The 23,503-nt window shown below is 36.9% G+C and overlaps 1 protein-coding gene across 3 annotated transcripts in view; it reads right to left on the minus strand.

Annotated features, from left to right (window-relative positions):
- Nucleotides 1–8,831: 8,831 nt before the first annotated feature.
- The window catches only part of LOC134749604 (zwei Ig domain protein zig-8-like), a 243,156-nt gene continuing 228,484 nt past the window's right edge, over nucleotides 8,832–23,503 (minus strand). For 2 of the 3 annotated variants that reach the window (XM_063684620.1, XM_063684621.1), the window contains 3 exons: nucleotides 18,662–18,789; nucleotides 11,183–11,351; nucleotides 8,832–9,038 (listed from right to left, as the gene is read on the minus strand). In XM_063684620.1, coding sequence (XP_063540690.1) covers nucleotides 8,938–9,038; nucleotides 11,183–11,351; nucleotides 18,662–18,789 — 398 coding nt within the window. In that variant the 3' untranslated portion in view covers nucleotides 8,832–8,937. The remainder of the gene's footprint in view (nucleotides 9,039–11,182; nucleotides 11,352–18,661; nucleotides 18,790–23,503) is intronic. The other variant, XM_063684623.1, reaches the window with a different exon arrangement.

Raw genomic sequence — 23,503 nt, forward strand, 5'->3', positions numbered from 1 at the left:
AATAGTCGTCGTAAGTTTGTAAAACTTTTAAGAAACTGTTCCACGGCCGTCAAGCAAACGCCACTATCGCGCGCGCAGCTTATACACGTAAATATTAAATTTCACGTATGTATAAATAGTTGCGCTTCTGACTGTTTAACACGTAACTTTTAATTATAATACTCGTTAAAAATTGCATTGATGATAATGAATTCCATTCATAATTTCTCCAATCAATTTCGAACCTCACTATACATACCTTAAAAAAAGCTGGTACAATTACCTTTTTCACACAATGAAACGCTTGGCTTAACTCGATTTATTATTATATTCACTAAATACAATTGCAATATATAAATTCATAAAGGCTTTTAAAACAAAGAATTGGTAATGCATCTCAAAAAACGATGCACCGTTCATACAGGTCAGTACGCTGTGCAAAAAAGTGTATTCCCAACCTTTGTGAGCGTATCACAATGGTTGGGAATACACAATTTTTTTGTACAATGTGACGCTAAACGCATTGTATGGCGTTATTACAAACGAGACTTTTCATATGTGTGTGGTGATCAAAAACCGTGGGTTCAAAACCTCGGTTGTGCTGTATAGAACTAAAAATTCGGTTAGATCCTTATCATATACAGACAAGAGATTAAGGTAACGGTCCGACCGGTGACGTAAAAGTGAGTAGATATCGACTATTTACTCGAGCAAGACAGATATCGAGTGAAAAATAGAGATGCATATACATTCGTCGTTAATATCTGACTGTACACACTACCGGTGAGAACTTTTACTAAGAAAAAAACTTACGAGTGAAAAAGAAACGCTCATTGCTACTTGCTTCTCGCTAATCGTCAGCGGTAGGACAAGTGCTTTAGACTTGACTTTTTCACTAAAGTGTCACTTGAAGTTTTGACACTGTCAGATCACTTCCATAACAAATCCAGATCAAATTCATTACCATATATTATTCTGTTTGTGCCTCGCCTCCTTGTGCGGTTCTACCAGGACATTTTAAAAATCCTAAGGTACCCATATTTTTGTTGCATTTTTGCATAAAAATAAAAAAATACAAAGTGCACAAGTACCAAAGTTCACACGTCTGTTTTTTTCTAATCTATTTATCTTTTAAGCATTTTACTATAGTACGTTTGTTTAAAAGTCGACAGCTAAAAATAAACGATTTCTGAACAATAAAATGTATTTGGTAAATGAAAAATTCTGAAAGAGTACTTTCGAAGTATAGATAAGAATAAAAAAAAAATAAAAAAAATAATAATATATAATATGTATAATTAAATGAGTATGATTATGAGTATGAGAATTGAAAAAGTCGAAGTGATACTACTATGAATTAATTTATATAGAACAACAAGTCGGGTGGAGTAAGATACAGTTTATTTTACGCGGGCAAGATGAGTTTAAAAAAACTCTATAAGGTCCTCTATACCCCACCTTACCTTTTCAATTTCGATGGATTCGTTACAAATAAGGACTGAATTATTTACGATAAATGTTTAGTAAGTTTAGAAGTATTTATTTACAATGTTTCTAACATAACACATAATATTATATATGTATGTGCATTTATATCTTAACATATTTTACAAGTTATCTTTGCTAAATTAAAAATTACATACATTTTGAAATAAGTCATGCAGTATAAAAAGCAGATAATATACAGAAACATTACGTTTGTTAGGAAGAGCGATGTTTTTGTTATTTTTAGGGTTCTGTACCTCAAAAGAAAAAAACGGAACCCTTATAGGATCACTCGTGCGTCTGTCTGTCTGACTGACTGTCTGTCCGTCTGTCACAGCCTATTTTCTCCGAAACTACTGGACCAATTAAGTTGAAATTTGGTATACATATTATTATGTACATTTGTGACCCAAAAACGGACACGTAACGCAAACAAATGAATTTTGAACATGGGGGCCATTTTTGGGGGGTAAATGAAAAAACTATATCGTGTTATATATCAAATGAAAGAGCTCATTGTGAGAATCTGAAATATATTTTTTTATAATTTTAGGATAAATAATTTAGAAGTTATTCAAGAAAATAGGCAAAAAATGACCATTCCCCTATATCTCCCAAACTACTGGGTCTAAAATTTTGAAAAAAAATAAACAAAATAGATATTTACCTATAGATTACAGGAAAACCGATTAAAAATCGCAGTCAAGCGTGAGTCGGACTTAATTACTTAGTTTTTGATCCGACCCCTACGGGTTTTTTAAAGACGTCACTCCGTTTCACATACAAAATACATTGTTTAAATTGTGTAATATACGGAACCCTTGGAACGCGAGTCCGACTCGCACTTGGCCGGTTTTTTTTCTTTTGTAAGGACTTTAAGATCAGGGAGTGCAATGGAGCTTGCAATTTAGTAAGCGAGTACTATTTCTAAGTGAACAAAGTCGCGAGCTTATTAATAAATAATGTGATGATATCTTTCCGTTGAAAGGCAACAGCACAGAACGCTTTTAAATGATAATGGAAAAGTTATCAAATGCGGCAACCGAGACCAATCGAGCTGGCGACGAATTTGAGAGATTGTTTACCAAAGCGATTCGAGAAATTAAAATTTTAAGCGCTGTTTCATCCCAGTTTAAGTTTTTGCGCTAAACTTGGATGAAGCTCGGATTTTTGCTAACGAACCGCTTTGATGTTGAGATTACCTGGGTTTAAATTTAAATAAATAGTGAGATTATGCAATGTTGTATTATGCGATCACCTGGGCAATGCGTTGAGAAAACCATGTCTGTTATAAAAATGTTTTGTTATTACTATTTTACTATTCTTATTGAAATAGAAATATTTATTAGCAAAAAACACGTACAATACACACATATTTTGAGCCAGGATTCCGCGTGTTACAGAATCCAGTATGTTATTAAACTAAAATAACATGCATTCGTACAGAGAAAATCTTATCCAACTTATCTTACTTACGAGTATCTTAGACTTGTGTGCACAACCATGTTCCTTTTTTATGCCATGAATAAATTATTTCTATGTGTGTGTAGTTAGGAATAAGTAGGTATTTTTAAATAAATTGTTCGTAACAATAGTCGTGATCACATATTTTTGAGCCATTTGTCTGGATCGATATTTTAGTCTTCGACTATACACGTGGATGGCAATTGCAGTAAAGTACTGTCACTTGGACACAATCAAGATTTTTTTGTGTCGACTTTTTTTTATAATATTATTTTGGCCTAGTAAGGAAATTGTATTTTTTTATGTAATTGGGTCGTCAAAATTCTTTTCGTTGTTTTGTTTCTGACCACTCTGTCACGCTTCTATTTTTGTCTTTTATCAAATAAATAAAAAAGTTGTACGCTGTTGCATTTTTCTAGCTGTAGATTATAATTCTCTTGAGAAAATATAAAACTAAATTTCGTCCCATAGAAAAAGCTCCACTCCGTCACATTTTTTGGGGACAAAAAACAAGAAAACGAAAAGAATTTTCACCCCTTTGTCCTTTGTAGCTAGTAACTTGAAATAACAAACACGCGCTGTTCCGAGCTCGTTATAGATTTCGAAAAATCGGCGATGTCACAACTCTCATCTGTCACAACTCACCTCGGTCTCCCCTTTCCACTAGGCCAGACAGGTCGTCGTGTGATTTCAATAATTAAAATAGTAAAACATCAGAAGTGGTAGTTATCGTTAAATGTGCGCCAAATTACTAATTATATTAGAAATTTAATTAAACAGAAGTTGACTTCAAAGGGAAAGTTAAGTGTTATTACATTAATCTCAGCATTATTCAATATCCGCTCCTATACTGAGCTCGACTATACAAAATAAGTAGCCTTACCACGAGTTTGTCACTGACATATTCGCTAACGTCTGCGTTACTTAATTTATAGACATCTCGCTCGTACTAATATGCCAGTACGAGCGAGATGCATAGAAAGTAAGTTACGTACACGCTGGCAGTGTGAGGTCAGTGTCAAACTCGTGGTAAGGGCTCTTTAGTTTGTATTGTACAGTCGCCATCGCTTTATTATCATGTATTAAAGTGTATGTTCAGATATTTTGAGTACCTTGGCAATTCCGATATTTGTGTGTTCAAAAAACCATTTTATTTGCCGATGGGGCACCCCTTTATTTTGTTATACCTATTATGCTGATAATATTATTATAATAATATCTATCTGTGGAAACTTGGCTCACTGCTTCTATCTTATTACCTAACGTGTTACTTTAGCTGTAAGTTTTCCTAATAAAAAAATAAAATAAAAAATAAAAAATATAAACCAAGTTTTGTAATTTTATCTCAACTACAAGGGAGTGCTCAACCACAGAATTTTTTTATATTGTATAAAATCCAAAAAGAATAAGTATTAATTTTTTTGATTTTTCTTCATGTATCTAATTTAACACTAATTGAACATGTGATTTAATATGTTTTGAAATAGAAAAAACATTTTTATTTATATTTTTTATGATTTTTCTAAAGGTGGATTTATTGAATTTCACTTACAAAATTAATGAAAAATAAAAACAAAAATGGCTTTTTACTCAATAACTTATAAATCACATTTTCAAATAATGTGACAACAACTAAGTACTTAAATAAAAATCTAAAAATTACAAACGTGAACCCACCCTTATGTGATAAAAATAAATATTAAAAACAGAATAAAATAAATATTTAAGTGTCCCATCCCATACAACAAACGTGATTTTGTTGCCGTTTTTTGCTCGATATTACGGAATGGTACGGAATCCTTCGTACGCGAGTCCGACTTGGCCGGTTTCTTACGACTTTGTCGCACTAGTATTGTATACCATCTTGATATTTTTTAGCAAAAATCAAAGAATTATATCCTCAACGTATAAAAATAACTATATAAGTAACTATATCGGGGTTTCGGTGTGTACGCCACACATATGCTCTTGTGGCACGGACGTGGACCGACTGGGACACCATGGATTATCTTGTCAAAAAAGTGCCGGCCGTTTTTCAAGACATGCGTCGCTTAATGACATAATCCGTCGGTCTCTTGCCACCATCAATGTACCCGCTCTTCTTGAGCCGACTGGCATTATCAGAGATGATGGCAAGAGGCCCGATGGGATGTCCTTGGTTCCTTGGAGCTTGGGACGGATGTTGGTGTGGGATGCTACCTGCGTAGACACACTGGCACCGTCCCACCTCCAACGGACTAATGTAAAAGCGGGCGGAGCGGCGGAAAGCGCCGAAATTTTAAAATGTAATAAATATAAGAGCCTCGGTAGAGAGTATCATTTCATTCCATTTGGAGTTGAAACTCTAGGTCCATGGGGTCCCAGCGCGTATAAGTTGTTTGCAGAAATCGCGAAGCATCTGGTTGACGTAACTGGTGACCGAAGAGCTGGCGGCTTTCTCGCACAACGTATCAGGATTGCGATACAGCGGGGAAATGCCGCCAGCATCCTTGGTACAATGCCTCAAGGGCCTATTTTAGATTTAAGCTAGTTATTAATTTCGTTTACGTAGTACCACTGTATATATCTTGTATGTAAATAAATGTTATTGAGAGTAACTATAAGTTATGATTTCAGTAATAAAAACAGTTACTGAACCGAACACAAATTGAAATATACCTCGAAATTAAACGAACGAAACGAATGAACGAATGATCGACCGAATGATTGAACAATATAATAAATACCCTTCTTAGGTCGTTTTGAGCGGAACAGGACTATTATTCGAGGGATTGAGAACTTTGCAACAAACAGTCAGTACTTTTGTAAAATATTTGTACGTACAACCGCCGCGGACACTCGTGCCTGAGGAAGGATTCCCAAAGAATCCGAAACATGTCGCCAAAAGCGACTAAAAATAATAGTGAGTGAGTAATAGTGTAAAACCGTACTGATAAATATTTTGAAATATGTCTCACGATAGTTTAAGTGCGATCAGTACTTTTGTATGTAGATTGATTGAAAAACATATAAAGACGTATTTATTCAGTTACTTTTTCGTTTCATTAAATTCGATAAAACTTCGACATAGAAATCGTGAAACGATTTAAGAAATAGATCGCAATGTCTAAATGAAAGTGTCGGTGATGAAAAGGTAAGAATTATAAAATGATTTACTTTTTCTGTATATTATCTGCTACGTCTATACAAGGTGGCTGAAAATTTGAGCCTTTAACACGTTTCATGTACTGACGTCGATAGTAATCTTAAGGGGCCCACTGACTTTCAGTCCGCCGGACGATATCGGCCTGTTAGTTGTTCGGAACTGTAAAATTTTTGTTCTAACTGACAGGCCGATATCGTCCGGCGGACTGATAGTCAGTGGACCCCTTTAGTTGGATTATTGATGAAATAAAACTATGAAATCGGATTATATCGCGTATATTGAATTTATAATACATCCCGACGTCAGTTTCCTATTCTGACTCCTGACAGTCCTGACTCTGACTGACTCCCACGACACGACGACCCGATTTCATATTTTAATTTCATGAGTAACTATCGCGCTAACCGAAGAAAATATTATGGATTATTGATAATTATCAATAATACGGTGAACAATTTCAACTTTTTTTATATTTACATATACGAGTACTACCTATATAGTTATAACAGTAGCTTAGTCTATTTATTACATGAGATTTAAGATTCTAAATGTTTTAAACAATCATATTCCTACTCTAATTAAATTAAAAAGAAAGTGTACAGAAGTAAAGCATTTTCACACAATCAAGACTCGGAACCGGTTTTTTCTTCATACAAAAAATAACGGTATTATTACGTTATTTTTCGTTCTTTTGTTTATTATTTCATTTTTAATGGGAAGAGCATAAAATAATTTAAAAATATTGGGTTATTTCGGGTTAAAAAAAAAAACTGGTTCCGAGCCCTGAAGGCAATTGTATACAAGATGCCTTTAAATTTGGAGCTTAAAATACGTATTATTAATAAAGCTAACCGTCTAGAATATTTGTGTATATACACTATTAACAATCTATTAATAATAATTGTTACTATATTTCGTTTATCGCATTAAACACACGTGAAAGCTTTTGTCTGTTCTTTAAAAGGTAGGTGCGAAATCTATGGAAAAAACATACCGGAAATGCACCAAATCGAAGCCATCCTGTATACTAGTTTCGTTTATAAACACGAAACAAAAAATAATATATAGGTATTTTGTATTATAATAGTACATCCTTAATTCACTTTAAATTATTATCAAAGCTCAGAAATCTCGATAAGTTGGACAAAAACGGTCTTAAAATTACAACTATACAAAGTATCCATGGTTTGGACCAAAAACTACAATCATTGTGAAATGGGCCATATAAATTGCAAAATACTTTACCGATATTTGACTTTAAAATTGTATACATTCTTAAATACTCCGTTTTTATACAGGTTGAAATTTTAATCACCAGTCAGTGACTTTCTGCGTAGTGACTTATAGGTCATACCGAGCATTTATTATGGGACGAATGCCGAAATCGCGAATTTTTTTTAGCTGTCCCATAGAAATCAGCGGCATCACATCAGCCGGAATGTATAAAACAGCCATTTTTTTTTCGTGATTTCGGTATTGGTCCCATAATAAAACTTGTTCAGTATGACCTATAAAGTCACTACGCGGAGTATGGCTGGTGGACAAAATTTCACCCTGTATAGCAAATACATTATTGCTGTAGCCAAATATGTGAAACCGTATTCAAATTGGTCTATCCATAATGAAGCCCGGAGAGAGACAGAAACACAAAAAGATAATGATAGATGCATATTAAATCACATTTACAATCGGGTCTATCGCGAATTTATTTTGTTACCCATATTTACCGTTTTGACATAGGTTTCACTGGTCGTGGTAAATAAAGGTAACAAATAAATTCGCGATAGACCCGATTGTAAATGTGATTTAAAATGTGTTCAAGACGCGAAAGTTTTAAATGTTATAATGATAGATGCTTCAGACGCGTAGTCTGCCGGCCTAGTCAAAATGACAGTCGCTATCGCTACGACAACGAAACGCTTTGTGTCTCTCTAATATCACTCTTCCGTATTAGTGTGACAGTTGACAGTTGCGTTTCGATCGCTACAAAGCGTAAAGGGGCCCACTGACTATCACTTCCCCGGACGATATTGGCCTGTCAGTTAGAACAAAAATTTGACAGTTCCGAACAACTGACGGGCCGATATCGTACGGCGGACTGATAGTCCCCCCTGCCCCTGATGAAACCGTTGTGATGCACAGGATCCCGCTTGCTCAAAGCATTAAAGGTTAAAGTTATCCCCAGATAATGTGTTAGTTAAAACAATTAGTAAGCTGAGCCAGGACCGAAGCAGGCACAACTTCGCTTCGTTACCGTTAGTACTGAAGACTCCATTAGAAGCTGTAGCATAACTTTGTACGCCATTTTGTAGTTGAGAATTTACATCGATTGTGTTACAGCAAACAGTTACGTTGCTCTCTAACTGTCTGGTTCGAACTTTAAAGGGCTGAACCGACCGGTGTTCAGAAAGGTGGTGGTTGTTTTGTTTTATTTATTTATCCATAAGGGCCGATTTATTATGTTGTCGATTTTTTTATATATTTGGATATAATTTGGCTTTTTTGAAGTGCTCCCTCATTCTGGGCGGAAAGAAAATACGGAATCCCAATTCCCTAACAACAGTTTTATTTTCCGTTGAGATACAGAACGTAGCGTGCAGTGTAGAGCTTAAATTGAAGCCGAACTGCATACGTTTGGACTAGTCTAAACAACATATTAAATCACATTTAGAAACGGGTCTCAACCACGCCGCGACCACGACCAGTGAAACCCGTGTCGAAACGTCGGTAAATAAAGGTAACAAAATAAATTCGCGATAGACCCGTTTCTAAATGTGATTTAATATGTGTTTAAACCGCGAAAGTTTTAAATAGTCTAAACAAGTCAAATATCAGTAAAAGCATTAAGGCCATTATACGTCCAGCTAGCAGCCCATAAGGGTGACGATGAGACTGAGCAGCGCCGCCGACAGCGGGTACTGCAGACGCAGCTGGCCGCCGTGCTGCATTGCTGCTGGGTGTTCTCCTGGGGACAAATACGTCACTTAAATTACCGACAAACTAGCCAACTTTGCCTCTGGTTTGTTTTCTCGAAAGAAGCGGGCAAAGTTGGCTGTTTGACAGTACCAATAACGATTATTGAGCGAGCGCAAAGCACGTAGGCATTGGCCTCGCATATGAAATTGATATTTAAATGACGTCAGTCGCACGTGCATTTAGCTCGTAGGGTAAACTCGCATTATTTGGTGACACGCCTAATTCGGTATTACAAGTTTTGAAGCATGACACCCAGGAAAGCTAGTGAATTAGGGCCTTTTAACACGTTCAATGCGAAGCTGCATTTTGTGAACTCGCTGTCAGTGCGTTACAACCCATGAGAGTCCTGTATTGAACTTTCTCGCTGTGCGGTACAAGTCAAATACAGCCTGTATGAAGGGGTTTATATTTTACCTAAAATATCTTTACTAAATATATACTTATTAAATTTAATTATGACAATGTTTAGTTTAATAAATAATCTACCTTATATTGCCTTCGCCAAAGTTGATGACTGTTGGTTGAGCTTTTATAGACGAATTAATTAACAGGTCAAAATTGACTTGTAACGCACAGCCAGGACAGGCACAGGTATAAGTGTCGATGATTCAGTAGTGATGGGAAAGATAAACAAATATTTCGATTCAAATTATTCATTTTTTTTAGTAGGTATATATTTTTAAGGCAATTTTTACTAATTTGAATGTATATAACATTATTTTCGTCTTTGAACGAAACTTTTGTTAATGACTGCACTAACGACTTAGTAAAGTGAAGCAAAGTCCCTGTTTTACTAAGGGGCTGCATTGTATACAATCCAGACGTTAACAAGTCCCAAATAAAATGCTCATCATTAATTTTGTGTACCGTTGTAATTTAATTAATTTAATTAATTTAAATAATTATTAATTTTTAAGATCGAATAATATGCAGTCATTTGGTCACTATATTCATAATCTACAAACGTGTGTATTGATAACAGAGTAACAACACTAATGCGCACTGCCCTTACCTGCAGTGCTATACAAGGCCGTATACAACAGGTCATATAGGCCCTGTTCCGCACTGAATAGCAAAAGTTTTAATCTGGTGCGCACTGGTCTTACGTGACCTGTTAATTAATTTATATTATAACGGGTAGAATTTTAAATGACAAACATAAATGTGTACTTGACTATATAAAACAATTAAAATATCACGTTATCGCCTTCGCACCAGGGGGATGTTACGTATTTCGGTCGCAGCACCAGGCGAAAGTCCAGTACAGGGTCAAAATGACCTGTTTCGCAGTGAACGTGTTAAATGGACCTCACGGCAAAGCCGCCGAAGCCGTGAAGCCGTGAGGTCCCATTTAAAAGGCCCTAATTCACTAGCTTTCCTGTGTCATGCTTCAAAACTTGTATCATCGAATTAGGCGTGTCACCAAATAATGCGAGTTTACCCTACTTGTCCGTACGACCTTGTCAACCAGAAAAGAGTACTTATGCAAAATCGGAGACAATTTGTGCAAATTGTATATTTTAAGCTCCGTACGTTTTATATCGTCATTTGAAAGTCTCCAATTCCCTACAATGTAGTTACGTCTAAATGATAATTTTTATGGGCTACAAAGATTATTACGTCGCTACAATGATGTAAGCAAAACGCAACACGCTTGGTAATTTTGTCTATTTTTATCCAAGGCAAGGCCATAAGGGAGGGGATTTTAGTAGCTTGTGTTTGAGGTCATGTAAAAGTAGGGGTCGTGTCGTATCAAAAAGTCAAAGAGCTGGCGCAGGATAGGGAAAGCAGGATGATACTCCACTGACAAGACAATAACTCTTCAGTTAATGATGGTGATTAGAAAACTTAACTAACACCCATAGCTGAAGCAGGGGTCTCTATTGTTTGACATGTGAATTGATTGTCATATTATCATTAGTCATAATTTGGTTTTTCTCAGAAACGCGTAACTTTTCAGGATTGCCATAAAACAAACCTAACCTAACCTATCTATAGGATAACCCGAGGAAAATCCTGAAAAGTTAACGGTTTCAGAATGACTAATGATAATATGACAATCATTACATTATGACGTTCAATAATTATGTCAAACAAAGGGACCCCCTGAAGCAGTGGTCGCCTAACACTTACCACTAAGAACGTGCACATGCACGGATTTCGGATTGGCGTTGGCCGGCGCACACGTGTAACGCCCAGTGTCGGGCACTCTTGCCCGCTGCACCAAAAGGTGGGATGTGGTCGTCTCCCCCTTTTCTGTGATGACCGACACCCCGCCGCGGGGGGAGTCGTAGTTGATTTCCTGGGAAAGAAATACTTGTTTTATGCATTGATTCAAAAACTATAACAAAAATTTTAAAGTCGAAAAGAGAAGGGCCATAATGTATTGGTTCCCTTATATTCCACATATTACTTGATTCTGTCTGTACCAGTTAATGATACAGTTAGCTCTGCTGATAGCCTAGTCCCACTAAAGCTAAAGTTGCATATTAATAAAAAAACGTTTCTAACCACAACGCGAAAAACACAAAAAATACGGTAACCGGAAGCTACGCAGACCCTCTTAAACATAATTTTTCTTTTTCTTTTTTAAAATAGATACGTCCGTTACATCTAGCTGTCATCCGCACTCAATGCTTTGACAAAACCAATTCCAAGATGGCGTCTTTAAACTAGGTCATTAGTTCGATTTATAACAAAAGGCCAAGAGCGGGTACAATTTTATTTTCTGGCAAACTGGCTAGTCGCAGCTCAGTTTGGCATCGTTTCAAATCACCGAGTTTCCTTATAAATAAAACTTTAGAAATTCTCAAACGGCCAGGCCACGCCAATTCTTTGATTGCGTGCGTTATTAGGTACATTCGGTGGTTGCTACGGAGAAATGTAACTTTGTAAAGTATGTTATTGGGTCAGTTTAAGATGGTTACAAACAATTTTGACAATGTTTCGAATGTTACTTAATATCGATCGATATGGCAATCGGTCCCGACTCTAGTTTGTATCTGAATAAAAAAAAAACAACGGATGCGTGACATGCGCGAAAAAGTTTGCATTACCGCCATTTTGATGTTTAATTAGTTTGTAAGTATAAAATTACTTTGTTTTGGTGAAGCTTATCATATTGATGTAGTAGACCGCGGGCCAGGAACAGATTTCATGACCAATCGCCTCCCGGGCGAAAACTCGTATAGTGGTTAACGGCTATGTATGATGAACCCTCGTGAACGTCAGCTGCCGCTCCGTTGGTGGGTTGAGGAATGGCAGCAAATAAAGTCTATAAATTTTTTTTGTCATCGCCTCCCGCTTGATACTTTGTCAGATGATAGTTCAGATGCTATTGTAAATAAACAAAATCGTCAGCCGATTGTATCGCTGTGGAAAGACCGTCAGCTGGTCACATGAACATGTAAAAAAGAAAAATCTTTTCAGTCATCGGCGTCATCGCCTCCCGTTTGATACTTTGTTAGATGATAGTTTAGATGCTATTGTTAATAAAACAAATCGTTAGCCGGTTGTATCGCGGTGGAAAGACCGTGTTACGCGCTTCGGTGGCTGCCATTCCTCAACCCACCAACGGAGCGGCAGCTGACGTTCACGAGGGTTAATCATACATAGCCGTTAACCGCTATACGAGTTTTCGCCCGGGAGGCGATGACTGACGAAATTTGCGCCTGGCTCGCGGTCCATAGGTAAAGCAGTGTACGTAACTCGTGTGATCCTTTTATGAAACTCATTTCATTCGTTTCATAAACCCACACTCATATTTTAATGCCTTTCATTATGTAGCAGTCACATAAACTACTATTAAAATAGGAGACATCAAAATATACGAAATAATGCCAACAAGACTTTAATTGTTATTCTTGTATAATATAATATCGCTTTATCGTGAAACGTGAAAATCATTGTCTCCGTCGGGCATCTGAAGCAACCTAACGAACCTATCCTACCTATTTATTGTTTCATGTCACTGCCGTCAAAATATCACGCACGAACTTTACGATCGGCCGCCGACATATACCGATAATAAGTACATACTTATTATCAGTATATGTCGGCGGTTCGCGGTGTGTCGGCGATGTCGTTGCCTAATAGGTACCCATAGTAAAAGTTTTGCTTAGCTTAGAGCTAGGACGTTCTGTGTTAGATTGCCCACAAATATTAATTTCTGATTATGACCTATGAGCCACAGCCATGTGATGTAGTTACCTGGTCTTTGAAGTTATTTCCAATCTATCAAAGGATTTTTTCTTCCAAACTGAATGCCGTTTTCTTTATTAAATAATATCTAGTAATCTAGAGGAAAACATCGTGAGGAAACCGGACTAATCCTAACAAGGCCTAGTTTCCCCCTCTGGGTTGGAAGATCAGATGGCAATCGCTTTCGTAAAAACTAGTACCTACGCCAATTCTTAGGATTAGTTGTCAAGCGGACCCCAGGCTCCCATGAGCCGTGGCAAAATGCCGGGATAACGCGAGGAAGATGATGATCTAGTAATCTAGTGCTTTATATTAACTGTAATAGATGTCGTATACTAAAGAAAAAGTGACGAAGACTTCCAGTGGTGAAGGCCGGATTCGAACCGGCGTCTTTAGCTATCGCGGCTAACGCCATGAACCCCTAGGCCACCTCGCCACGGCGGTACCCGTCCCAATTTCTCGACTATATGCCATCTTAGTACGAGTAGGCTTTGAATATTTAATAATTTGATTTGTTCCCAAAGTTAATCTAGTGATTTATTGAAATAATTTATTTTAACTACTGTGAACCATATTGGATCATAACACTAACACAACTTCAACTTTAGTTGCATGCAGTCCCATTTGAACATTTAGCCTGTTTGCTCCAATTACGTATGCGTTATTTGTAAATTCAAACTTTTAGCATCGTTCAGAGAAACGACCTTACCCATTTGGCTTAGCTTTCAACTTTATATTCACTATTTGCTTTGGAATATAGCCGGGGGAATTTGAATGTTAGAACAGTGTTGTTACACTGACTTACCTAGAGACCAGCTTATGCGTGGTCTTCGATAATACATGATTTTTACAGATATCGAGCTCTAAAGAAGGCTGGTTGGCAAAGCATTTAGCTGATCAGTAAATAAACCCACGGTACTAAAAAGTTACCTCAACATTTGGAATTGAAAACCTGACTCAGTTTCGTAATGTTGACGGAGTTTATATTTTATATAAAATTTTCTTTATCATTTATTTTAGTGTCAATATATAATAACTCGTAATGATAAACGCGATATACGCGATATAATCCGTTTTCATAGTTTTATTTCGTAATGATAAATATTTGTAGTACCCTCGCAAGTTTTATGTTAGCGTCGATCTCAAAAAATCGCATGGAAATGTTTCTGTGTGTGTGTTTCTGTGTTCTTACAGTATCGCCAAAAGACCTGTGTGGACCATTGAGTACTTTATCGCGTCGTTAAGTGTAAAAATAAATTTAAAAACAATTCAATAAAAAGCTACTGACCGTACAGAGCACGTACGGCCGGATGGCGAGATGCGTTCAGAGGACGTGGACTCACTGCGCCTTAACAATCAATTCACGGTCCTACTTGTAACTCACTCTGCCGCACTCAACCAAACTAAAGCAATCATTGAATGCCGCTTAACCACGCATTATCGGGTAACACTTCAACTTGTTCGCCGCAAAACGTTACGAGTGGCTAGAAACGTTTAAAAACAGCGTTGAATCGTTACGTTCTGAAATTTCGCGTTCAAACGGACGCAGTTGGTTTTTGAATTTGCTACGTATTGAACTGTGCGATTGAGTGCTATGATACTTTATTTCCAAGTGTGAGTTTAACAGTAAGTCACTGTGATTCGTTCGATAAATGGCAACAGACAATTAGGAATGCATCAAGTTAGGACGAAATATTTTTATTCGGATGTTTGTTGCGTCGAGGAGATCGTAAAGTATGAACGAGTCAAATTCGGATTCGTCCTCAGTGTCGCGAAGTAGCCCCGTTGGGTTACGTAATGCATCATTGCCATAATCGTGATTTTTAGTTTTAAGATATACTTTTTAATAATGTGTGCATGTAACTGCGTTGAAATATAGGGAGCTCATAAATAATACAAAAGGTAATCACGGTCTATATCCCGGTCAATATAAGTCTAGTGAAACCAAAGATAGATATAACCGTAATAGATGGATACAGTCTAAGGAAAAAACGTGCCTCGAAAATCACGAAAATTTGATTCTCGATCAGATGGCGCCACTAGTTTTGGCCTACACTCGTATAGAGGGCGTTGACTGTTTCGTTTGTTATTTATAATTTTAACGCATATCAGTGAAAGAACATGGGTCAAAATCATATAAAAATAATTAATGCAAATAAAAAAAACATTTATCCATATTTAAATACATTTTATCGTATTTTTATAAATATTTATTTTTAGTTTTAAAGTGTGTCGACAGATGGCAGTGAATTTACTGGGGTTACAAAATTTACTATGACAGTACCGCTCTAGTATAAGTTACTCTATGGTGAAACTAACCGTGAATATTTCAAAACTCTAATATATGCCAGTTTCAAGATATTTATCGATAGGCCAATAGTTTCCTAAAAATAACGATTTTTTATTTCATTTTTATTATTACATTTCATTTTCAATAGATCCATAACTCAGGAACAAATATTCGTGAGAAACACCCAAATAAATACACTAACCGGGAAAATGAACAATGAGTGCGAAGTATCTGAAATATTCGAACAACAATAGAAATAGACGTCAATTGCGTCGCTGATATGACGTAATCAGTTTCTGCCAAATTTGCGCCAAAAATTGTAGGCGTTTCAACCGTTATTTTTTTTTCAACATTTTAATATAATTTTATTACTAATATACATTCTCCGATATTCAAACGAAATAATATATGTAAATAGGTATTTAAAGAGCCATACACAAAGTTCACATTGTGACATCCGATATCGGATAGGATGATAAAGAACTAAAAAAATTATGAAGCTTGTTTTTATATTTATTTATGCATTGTTTCAATGTTTATTATTTAAAAGATAACCTTAAACCATAAAAGAAGGACTTGGTACCATAGGGCACTCTCTAGCAGATGCTTTTCTCCAAGAATCATCCGACATCCGATATCGGATCGAACTATGTGAAAACGTCAATGCGACCGGTCTGGCCTAGTGGGTAGTAACCCTGCCTGTGAAGTCGATGGTCCTGGGTTCGAATCCCGGGAAGGGCATTTATTTGAGTGACGAGCACAGATATTTGTTCCTGAGTAAAGGGTGTGTTCTATGTATTTAAGTATTAATATATTATTATCGTTGTCTGAGTACCCATAACACAAGCCTCCTTGGGCTTACAGTGAGACTGAATCTGTGTAAGAATGTCCTATAATATTTAAAAAAATATATTTGACTACGGAACCTTAAAATCTTTCTCAAAATTAGCTTTCTCCTTGAGAGCATATTTCCTTAGACCTTAAGAAAACTTAAGCGTGTGACAGGATTGATTGATGTGTCTAGTTCGTTCGTTCGACCTAAACGTTCTCTAGATACGTAAAATGATGGAAGTTTGACATAAAAGATACCAGTGCTTACATGATAGATTACAATGTTTGCCTACTTACCCTTTTTTTGCCTATTTTGTATATTTTGTGGCGAATCGGTGCAAATTATATTTCGTCGACTATAATTGTGCCGTCTCCTGCTTACTGTCATTTCGCCGCTATACTTACTCAACCTCGTATCTGCAACACTCATTTGATGAAACACCCGTATTCCGAATGAAAGAAAAGCGACATTTCCATCAAATGATTGTTGGAGATATGAGGTTGAGTAAGTATAGCGACGATTTTCAGCATCGCGTCACGGGTAGGTATTTTTAGATGACATCGTTTCAATACATTTTTTCAACCATATATTTTTTGAAATAAAACTATGAAAACGGATTATATCGCGTATATTGAATTTATAATACATCCCGACGTTTCGAACCCTTTACAGCGTTCCCGTCACCCGTTGACCACGAACGCTGTAAAGGGTTCGAAACGTCGGGATGTATTATAAATTCAATATACGCGATATAATCCGTTTTCATAGTTTTATTTCATGAGTAACTATCGCGGTAACCGAAGACAATATTACATATATTTTTTCTTTTTTTTTCTAGATGCCATTGTACACCCAGGCGCAAAAGTGCAAACTAACTTTATGATTGAATTCCATTCATAAAGTGGGTATGCGATTTTGCAGCTCGCTGTATAAGAATACGTAAAAAATGTTACAAATGCTTTTTCCTAAAGATAAACAATGCAAAACTATTAATATGTTACATTTGTCAGCCCCCCTTTCCCCTACAGCCCATCTTTTATGCCAAAGTACCCTCCATAGGCTACTTTTTCTGCTTTCATCTCCAGATAGGACATTTTATGTCATCCTCAAACCTTCGAATTTAAACTGTTGTGAGACATACTAACATTAAATAATTTCACGGTTTAGACTCACTTGTGTTAGTCACTCCCGCGACATGTTTCGGAGAGCCTAGGTCTCCTTTCTCAAGCACTAATAGTGCGAGCAGTGTTCACGACGACCGTGTATTGCGTACTGCTCGCACTATTAGTGCTTGAGAAAGGAGACCTAGGCTCTCCGAAACATGTCGCGCGAGTGACTAAAACAAGTGAGTCTAAACCGTGAAATTATTTAATCCTCAAACCTTATTATTTAAACCTATAATAAAATCGGTAGCGCGTTGGACCGGCAATCCTAAGTTGTGGGTTCGAATCCCACGTTGGCCTGAGTTGATCACAGTTCATTTTTTCATTGTGACATAATTCTGTATATAATATTCATTAAAATGTATACAATCTCAATAAAGTTACGTACCTAGGGTAGTACAATATGTTTGTCTCCTACATATGTAACATCAAGAGGGAAACCAATATTAGTTAAGGAAAGTTAGATGCTTAGTACTTAGTACTATTTGAAGTCACAGTAAGTTGCTCGCCTTTGCCAAGTTTCTGAAGGCAGTCGCGTAAATTTTAGCTTATACGACAAGTTACTAATAGGATTTCAGTTCAATATTTCAGCAAACATAAGCAAGACAAACTGATTAAAGCGTTGAATGTTCGTGATAACGCTCAGAAAGTTATGACACACTACGGACTTATTACTTAACTGGGAGGCAAATTTAAACGTACACTTTGACATCAAAATGATCTTTAATTATTAAAGTTATCATTTTGATGTCAAAGTGTATGTTTTAGGGTTCCGTACCTCAAAAGGAAAAAAACGGAATCCTTATAGGATCACTCGTGCGTCTGTCTGTCTGTCTGTCCGTCTGTCACAGCCTATTTTCTCCGAAACTACTAGACCAATTAAGTTGAAATTTGGTATACATATATAAGTTTGTGACCCAAAGACGGACATGTAAAAAAATGAATTTTAAACGAGGGCTACTTTTAGGGGGTAAATGAGAAAATTAAAAAATAAAGTTTTTCAAACTATATCGTGTTACATATCAAATGAAGGAGCTCATTATGAGAATCTCAAATATCTTTATTTTATAATTTTAGGATAAACAGTTTAGAAGTTCGTGCTAGTCTAAACCTCGCTTTAAGCTTACCTCTTCATTATGTGTCCACCTAATAGCCGGAGGTGGCTCCGGGGAGTGCTGCACCACACACGTCAGGTTGATGGTGCTGCCCATGTTAATGAACAGGTCTGGACCTCCCAGGATCGTCGTCAGCGGTTCTGTTGGGACAAAAGGACAAATTTATTTATTTATTTATTTAAAATTTAAATCAGGCAACAAGGCCCATATTACAAATACCTTACAGACTAAATATGTATTAGGTATATAAACTTAAAACTAAACACTATTTGTGGTATTTTCTATAAAAAGGGACCTTGTTGTCGATGGCGCTTACGCCATTATTAACGATGCTCAGACATAAATACAATGCCGCGCGACGCTGTGCGGTGTAAGCGCCATCGACAATAAGGTCCCTTTTCATAGAAAATGCCCCATTTATGCGACAAAACGGCTGAATTTAGTTGCCTTCGTTTTTTAACATTGTTCTAAATACTCGTAAACCTGCTAACGCCCATCCGTACACAAAAATATAAAATATTACTAGGTGATTTTGGGGTCGTGATCCCGAACGTTAGAAATGTATTAAGATAGTCATAATGAACAAGGTTTCCCGTGGGGTTGATATGAAAATCGTCAAAAACAATTTTATTTATACTACGTCGGTGGCAAACAAGCATACGGCCCGCCTGATGTTAAGCAGTCTCCGTAGCCTATGTACGCCTGCAACTCCAGAGGAGTTACATGCGCGTTGCCAACCCTAACACTCCTCGCCCTCGAGCTCTGGCAACCTTACTCACCGGCAGGAACACAACACTATTAGTAGGGTCTAGTGTTATTTGGCTGCGGTTTTCTGTAAGGTACAACTGTGCTATTTATGTCTATTTTGGAGCAGGTGTCTTTGTTATCGGGTGAGGACTCACTAAGTGGGTCCAATTATGATGAAAAACTAATTTTGAAAAATTTGTCCCTTATGGTTTTGGTGACAGCCGAGTTGGGAATTGTGTTATTTGGTCGTTTCGACACTGGTTTTCTATGGATACTTATCACTCCAGGAAGTATACAGACTTATTACTTTTACAGTCCATTTTTCATTTTCTTTATTGCATTTCGATGTTTTGTTATTTTAGTAATAAAGTTGTTAGTAAAGCAGTAGTAGTTTTTTTTAATTTTTTTTATCGCGTATATATATATGTATATATATCTTTACTTGAAAATAATTGTAGTGTATAACTAGCCTTATGAACCGATTTTGCATGTACAACCAGCCTTAAAGTTTATAGTCTATGATTGTTCATTATTTTAGTATGTGGGTATTTTTGCACTTTGTAATTTTTCCTCAGTCACCCGTTGACCACGAACGCTGTAAAGGGTTCGAAACGTCGGGATGTATTATAAATTCAATATACGCGATATAATCCGTTTTCATAGTTTTATTTCATGAGTAACTATCGCGGTAACCGAAGACAATATTAAAGTAGTAGTAGTTTAAAGCCACCTCCAGTGACACCTCTCAACCCTCAGCCCTCACACCAGTTACCCTTGAGCTATCCTAGATGTCGCTTTTTGTAGAGGGCCAACGTGAAGGGTAGAGTCAACGCCTGCCGGAAATAAAAAAAGGTCTCTACGTGTTGGCCTCGGCTCCGCGCACGCCTGCCAAATGTCCGGAGCACCATTTTTCCGTGACGTATAAAGTTATTAGGAGATCAAAACACATTTAAGGCGGTTCCCTGAGCCAGAAGGCGAAAAATCTCCTTATATGATCCTGTTTGTCTAAGAGGCGTTGATATTCGTAGACGTGGAAAAAATATATGTAGTTCTTGACTATATTATCTTTAACAACATAGCTTCCGATACATGAATTATGACACTTCGCTCGATACAATTAATTCCCAAAGTAACCTCTAACTCGGACTTTTAATCCAACTTTACTCGGTTATTTATTATGTGATACTATAAACAAAAAAAGAAGAAAAAACAATCTTATCATAAATAGTAATTTCATAGCTTTAGAATTTCGATATTGTTAGGTAACGTTTTTAAAATAAATAAACACCGACAAAATTCGATCAAAATTGACACTTGGCGCGTATGTTCTTTCCCGTTCTTTCTTGCGAAATGTGACAAAGACAGCGGCAAACCGATGGAACGGCCTTAATGTCCACAATCATACATGTATGCAAATATTATTATATCACAATGCATACGAAGTGCATTCAATGTGCGTTTTGTTATGCATAGCGCAACTGCTACATCATAAATGCATAGAATCAACATTGATGCAGCAGTGTACGTGTTTAGATTTGGGAAGATAAGTAGTTGACCTATTTTTCTAGCGTTATATAGCCAAAATATTTGAATACCATTTTTCATATAGGTATTCAAACTTCGTGTGCCACTTTGTACCTTGCCACAGCCCAGGGTATAAAGGGTCGGCAACGCGCGTGTAATATCTCTGGTGTTGCAGGCGTTCATAGGCTACGGTAACTGCTTACCATCAGGCGGGCCGTATGCTTGATTGCCACCGACGTGGTATAAAAAAAAAAAAAAAAAAAGGTAGCAAAATGACGTAAAATGACGTCATTTTGCTACCTGGGAGTGACCATAGTATGAGTTCTATGTGGCATCTCAGTCCCTTGCGATCACCTCTGAGTATAACCAGGCGTGCCTCACTCCGCGATTTCGTCGCGTCGCTACAATTTCATGCGGCCCACACCAATTTTGGTGTCTAGCCATAGTAGTTGCACCGCTACGTAACGGACGCCTGCTCGCGCTTGCGCCACCTAGCTGACATATCTGTCGTAATAGATGCGGTTTGTGAGGGAGTGAATCTTCTGTACCTACCTAGTACTATTATTTATTCTGTGGTGTAACCCATTTTAATAATCACCATGTAGGTCACATTTATACATCCTCAATACAAAATTGCACACAAAACCTTTTGAAACCATTAGCTTCCAGTATATACCAAAATTGCTCGTTTAAAGGTAATAAAGGTATTAGATAGATTAGATATATAACGTTATAAAACATGATAAAATTAAAATATTTAGATCAGTACGGTTTCACTCACTATTATTTTTAGGCGGGCGGCGCGGGCAGTGCACGACGTACAACCGCCGCGGACACTCTTGCCTGAGGAAGGATTCCCGAAGAATCCGAAACATGTTGCCAAAAGCGACTAAGAATAATAGTGAGTGAAACCGTACTGAGCTAAATATTTTGAAATGTCTCACGATAGTTTAATTTCGACGATAAAATTAAGTTATTTTATTTTTATTTTATGCTTGATTTGTGATATAACGTTTCATAATATTGTTTCATAACGTAATACAGCATATACTGTGTAGAACCCCGAATAGGAAGAAACAATATTGTGAAGAAATAATGACTTAAGAATAACGCCTGTGATAAAATTCCGCTGCATTCAATTCATATTGTGTAGAATCGCGTATAGGAAGAAACAAGATTGTGAAGAATTAATTTACTGTGAACGCATGTGATAAAATTCAGCTGCGTGGAATTCATATTGTTCAAAATCGCGAATAGAAAGAAACAATAATGTCATAAACATCGAATAATCCATATTTATTTGTATCGATACCATCTGCAAACATTCCGATTACGACAAACGAGGTGATTCGATTATTGTACGCCCCACAGCGCGTTCACAGTTCACACCACAGGGATGCTATTCGACATTCCGGTCAATTCGAACAACGTGATAATTACTAGATACGAGAACAATACGAGATCTAATAGATACGTTATAGTTTAGAGTTATCTTTTCCAGTTCGATTCGAGAAACCAATTGTCATTTCATGCTACAATTATTGTGACGTTTTGAGATATCCATTAGGTATCCATTGGATGTCTAAGTAATATCTTAAGCAAATCTTAAAGAGATCGTCCACGAGAACATTCGGAATCGTTTCTGTTTCATATCTAGTGAATATCTAGATCATTGTTCGAATTGGCTCGGTTGATTATTATTATAGTAGGTAGATACGATGACGACTTTTGTGGGCGGAGAAATTTTGTGTCCCATAGAATTTCCGCCCTTGAAAATATATTCAAGTTTTCGTGTGAATTTTTTCATGGCATTTTCTTTTGTAAAACGTGTAAAAATTCAAAATACGAGTAACTACACAAAATACGAGTAACTACAATTTTCCGCTAAACGCCCAACTCGAGCGTCCACTCAGGCCTTACACTAAAGGGGCCCACTGACTATCAGTCCGCCGGACGATATCGGCCTATCAGTTAGAACAAAAATTTGACAGTTCCGAACAACTGACAGGCCGATATCGTCCGGCGGACTGATAGTCAGTGGGCCCCTTTATAGTGCAAAGTATTACACGCCTGATACTTTCAATAACTTTGAAACAACTAGTAAGAGTAACCTGATATCAGGCTTCAACTGCCAGTTTCCTTTGACTTCACTTTAGTTTATTTTGAACTGAAACTCGTGCAATTTTGTACTGAGTTAACTGCAGTAGGTAAAAGAAGTAACATAACTATGTTTGTAGGGGTCAAATCTTGCAAGTTAAATTTGACCCACTTCCCGGTTTCCGATGAAGCTGAAAAATTGGATACATATGTACGTCGGGTGACAATGCAATATTATGGTACCATCGAGCTGATCTGATGATGGAGACAGGAGGTGGCCATACGAACTCTGTAATAAAACAGCGAAACCTAATTGTGTTTGGGGTTTTTGGAATTGTCTCGATGAGTATTAGTTGCCTGTGGAAAAAAGTACAGTCAGCGATAAAAGCTTGTACCAAAAATGAAATTTTTGCAAAAAACTTATTATTTATGATATAGGAGGCAAACGAGCAGACGAATCGCCTTATGGTAAGTAATTACCGTTGT

Source organism: Cydia strobilella, chromosome 18 (assembly GCF_947568885.1).
Source record: "Cydia strobilella chromosome 18, ilCydStro3.1, whole genome shotgun sequence".
In the NCBI taxonomy this organism is placed as follows: Eukaryota; Metazoa; Arthropoda; class Insecta; order Lepidoptera; family Tortricidae; genus Cydia; species Cydia strobilella.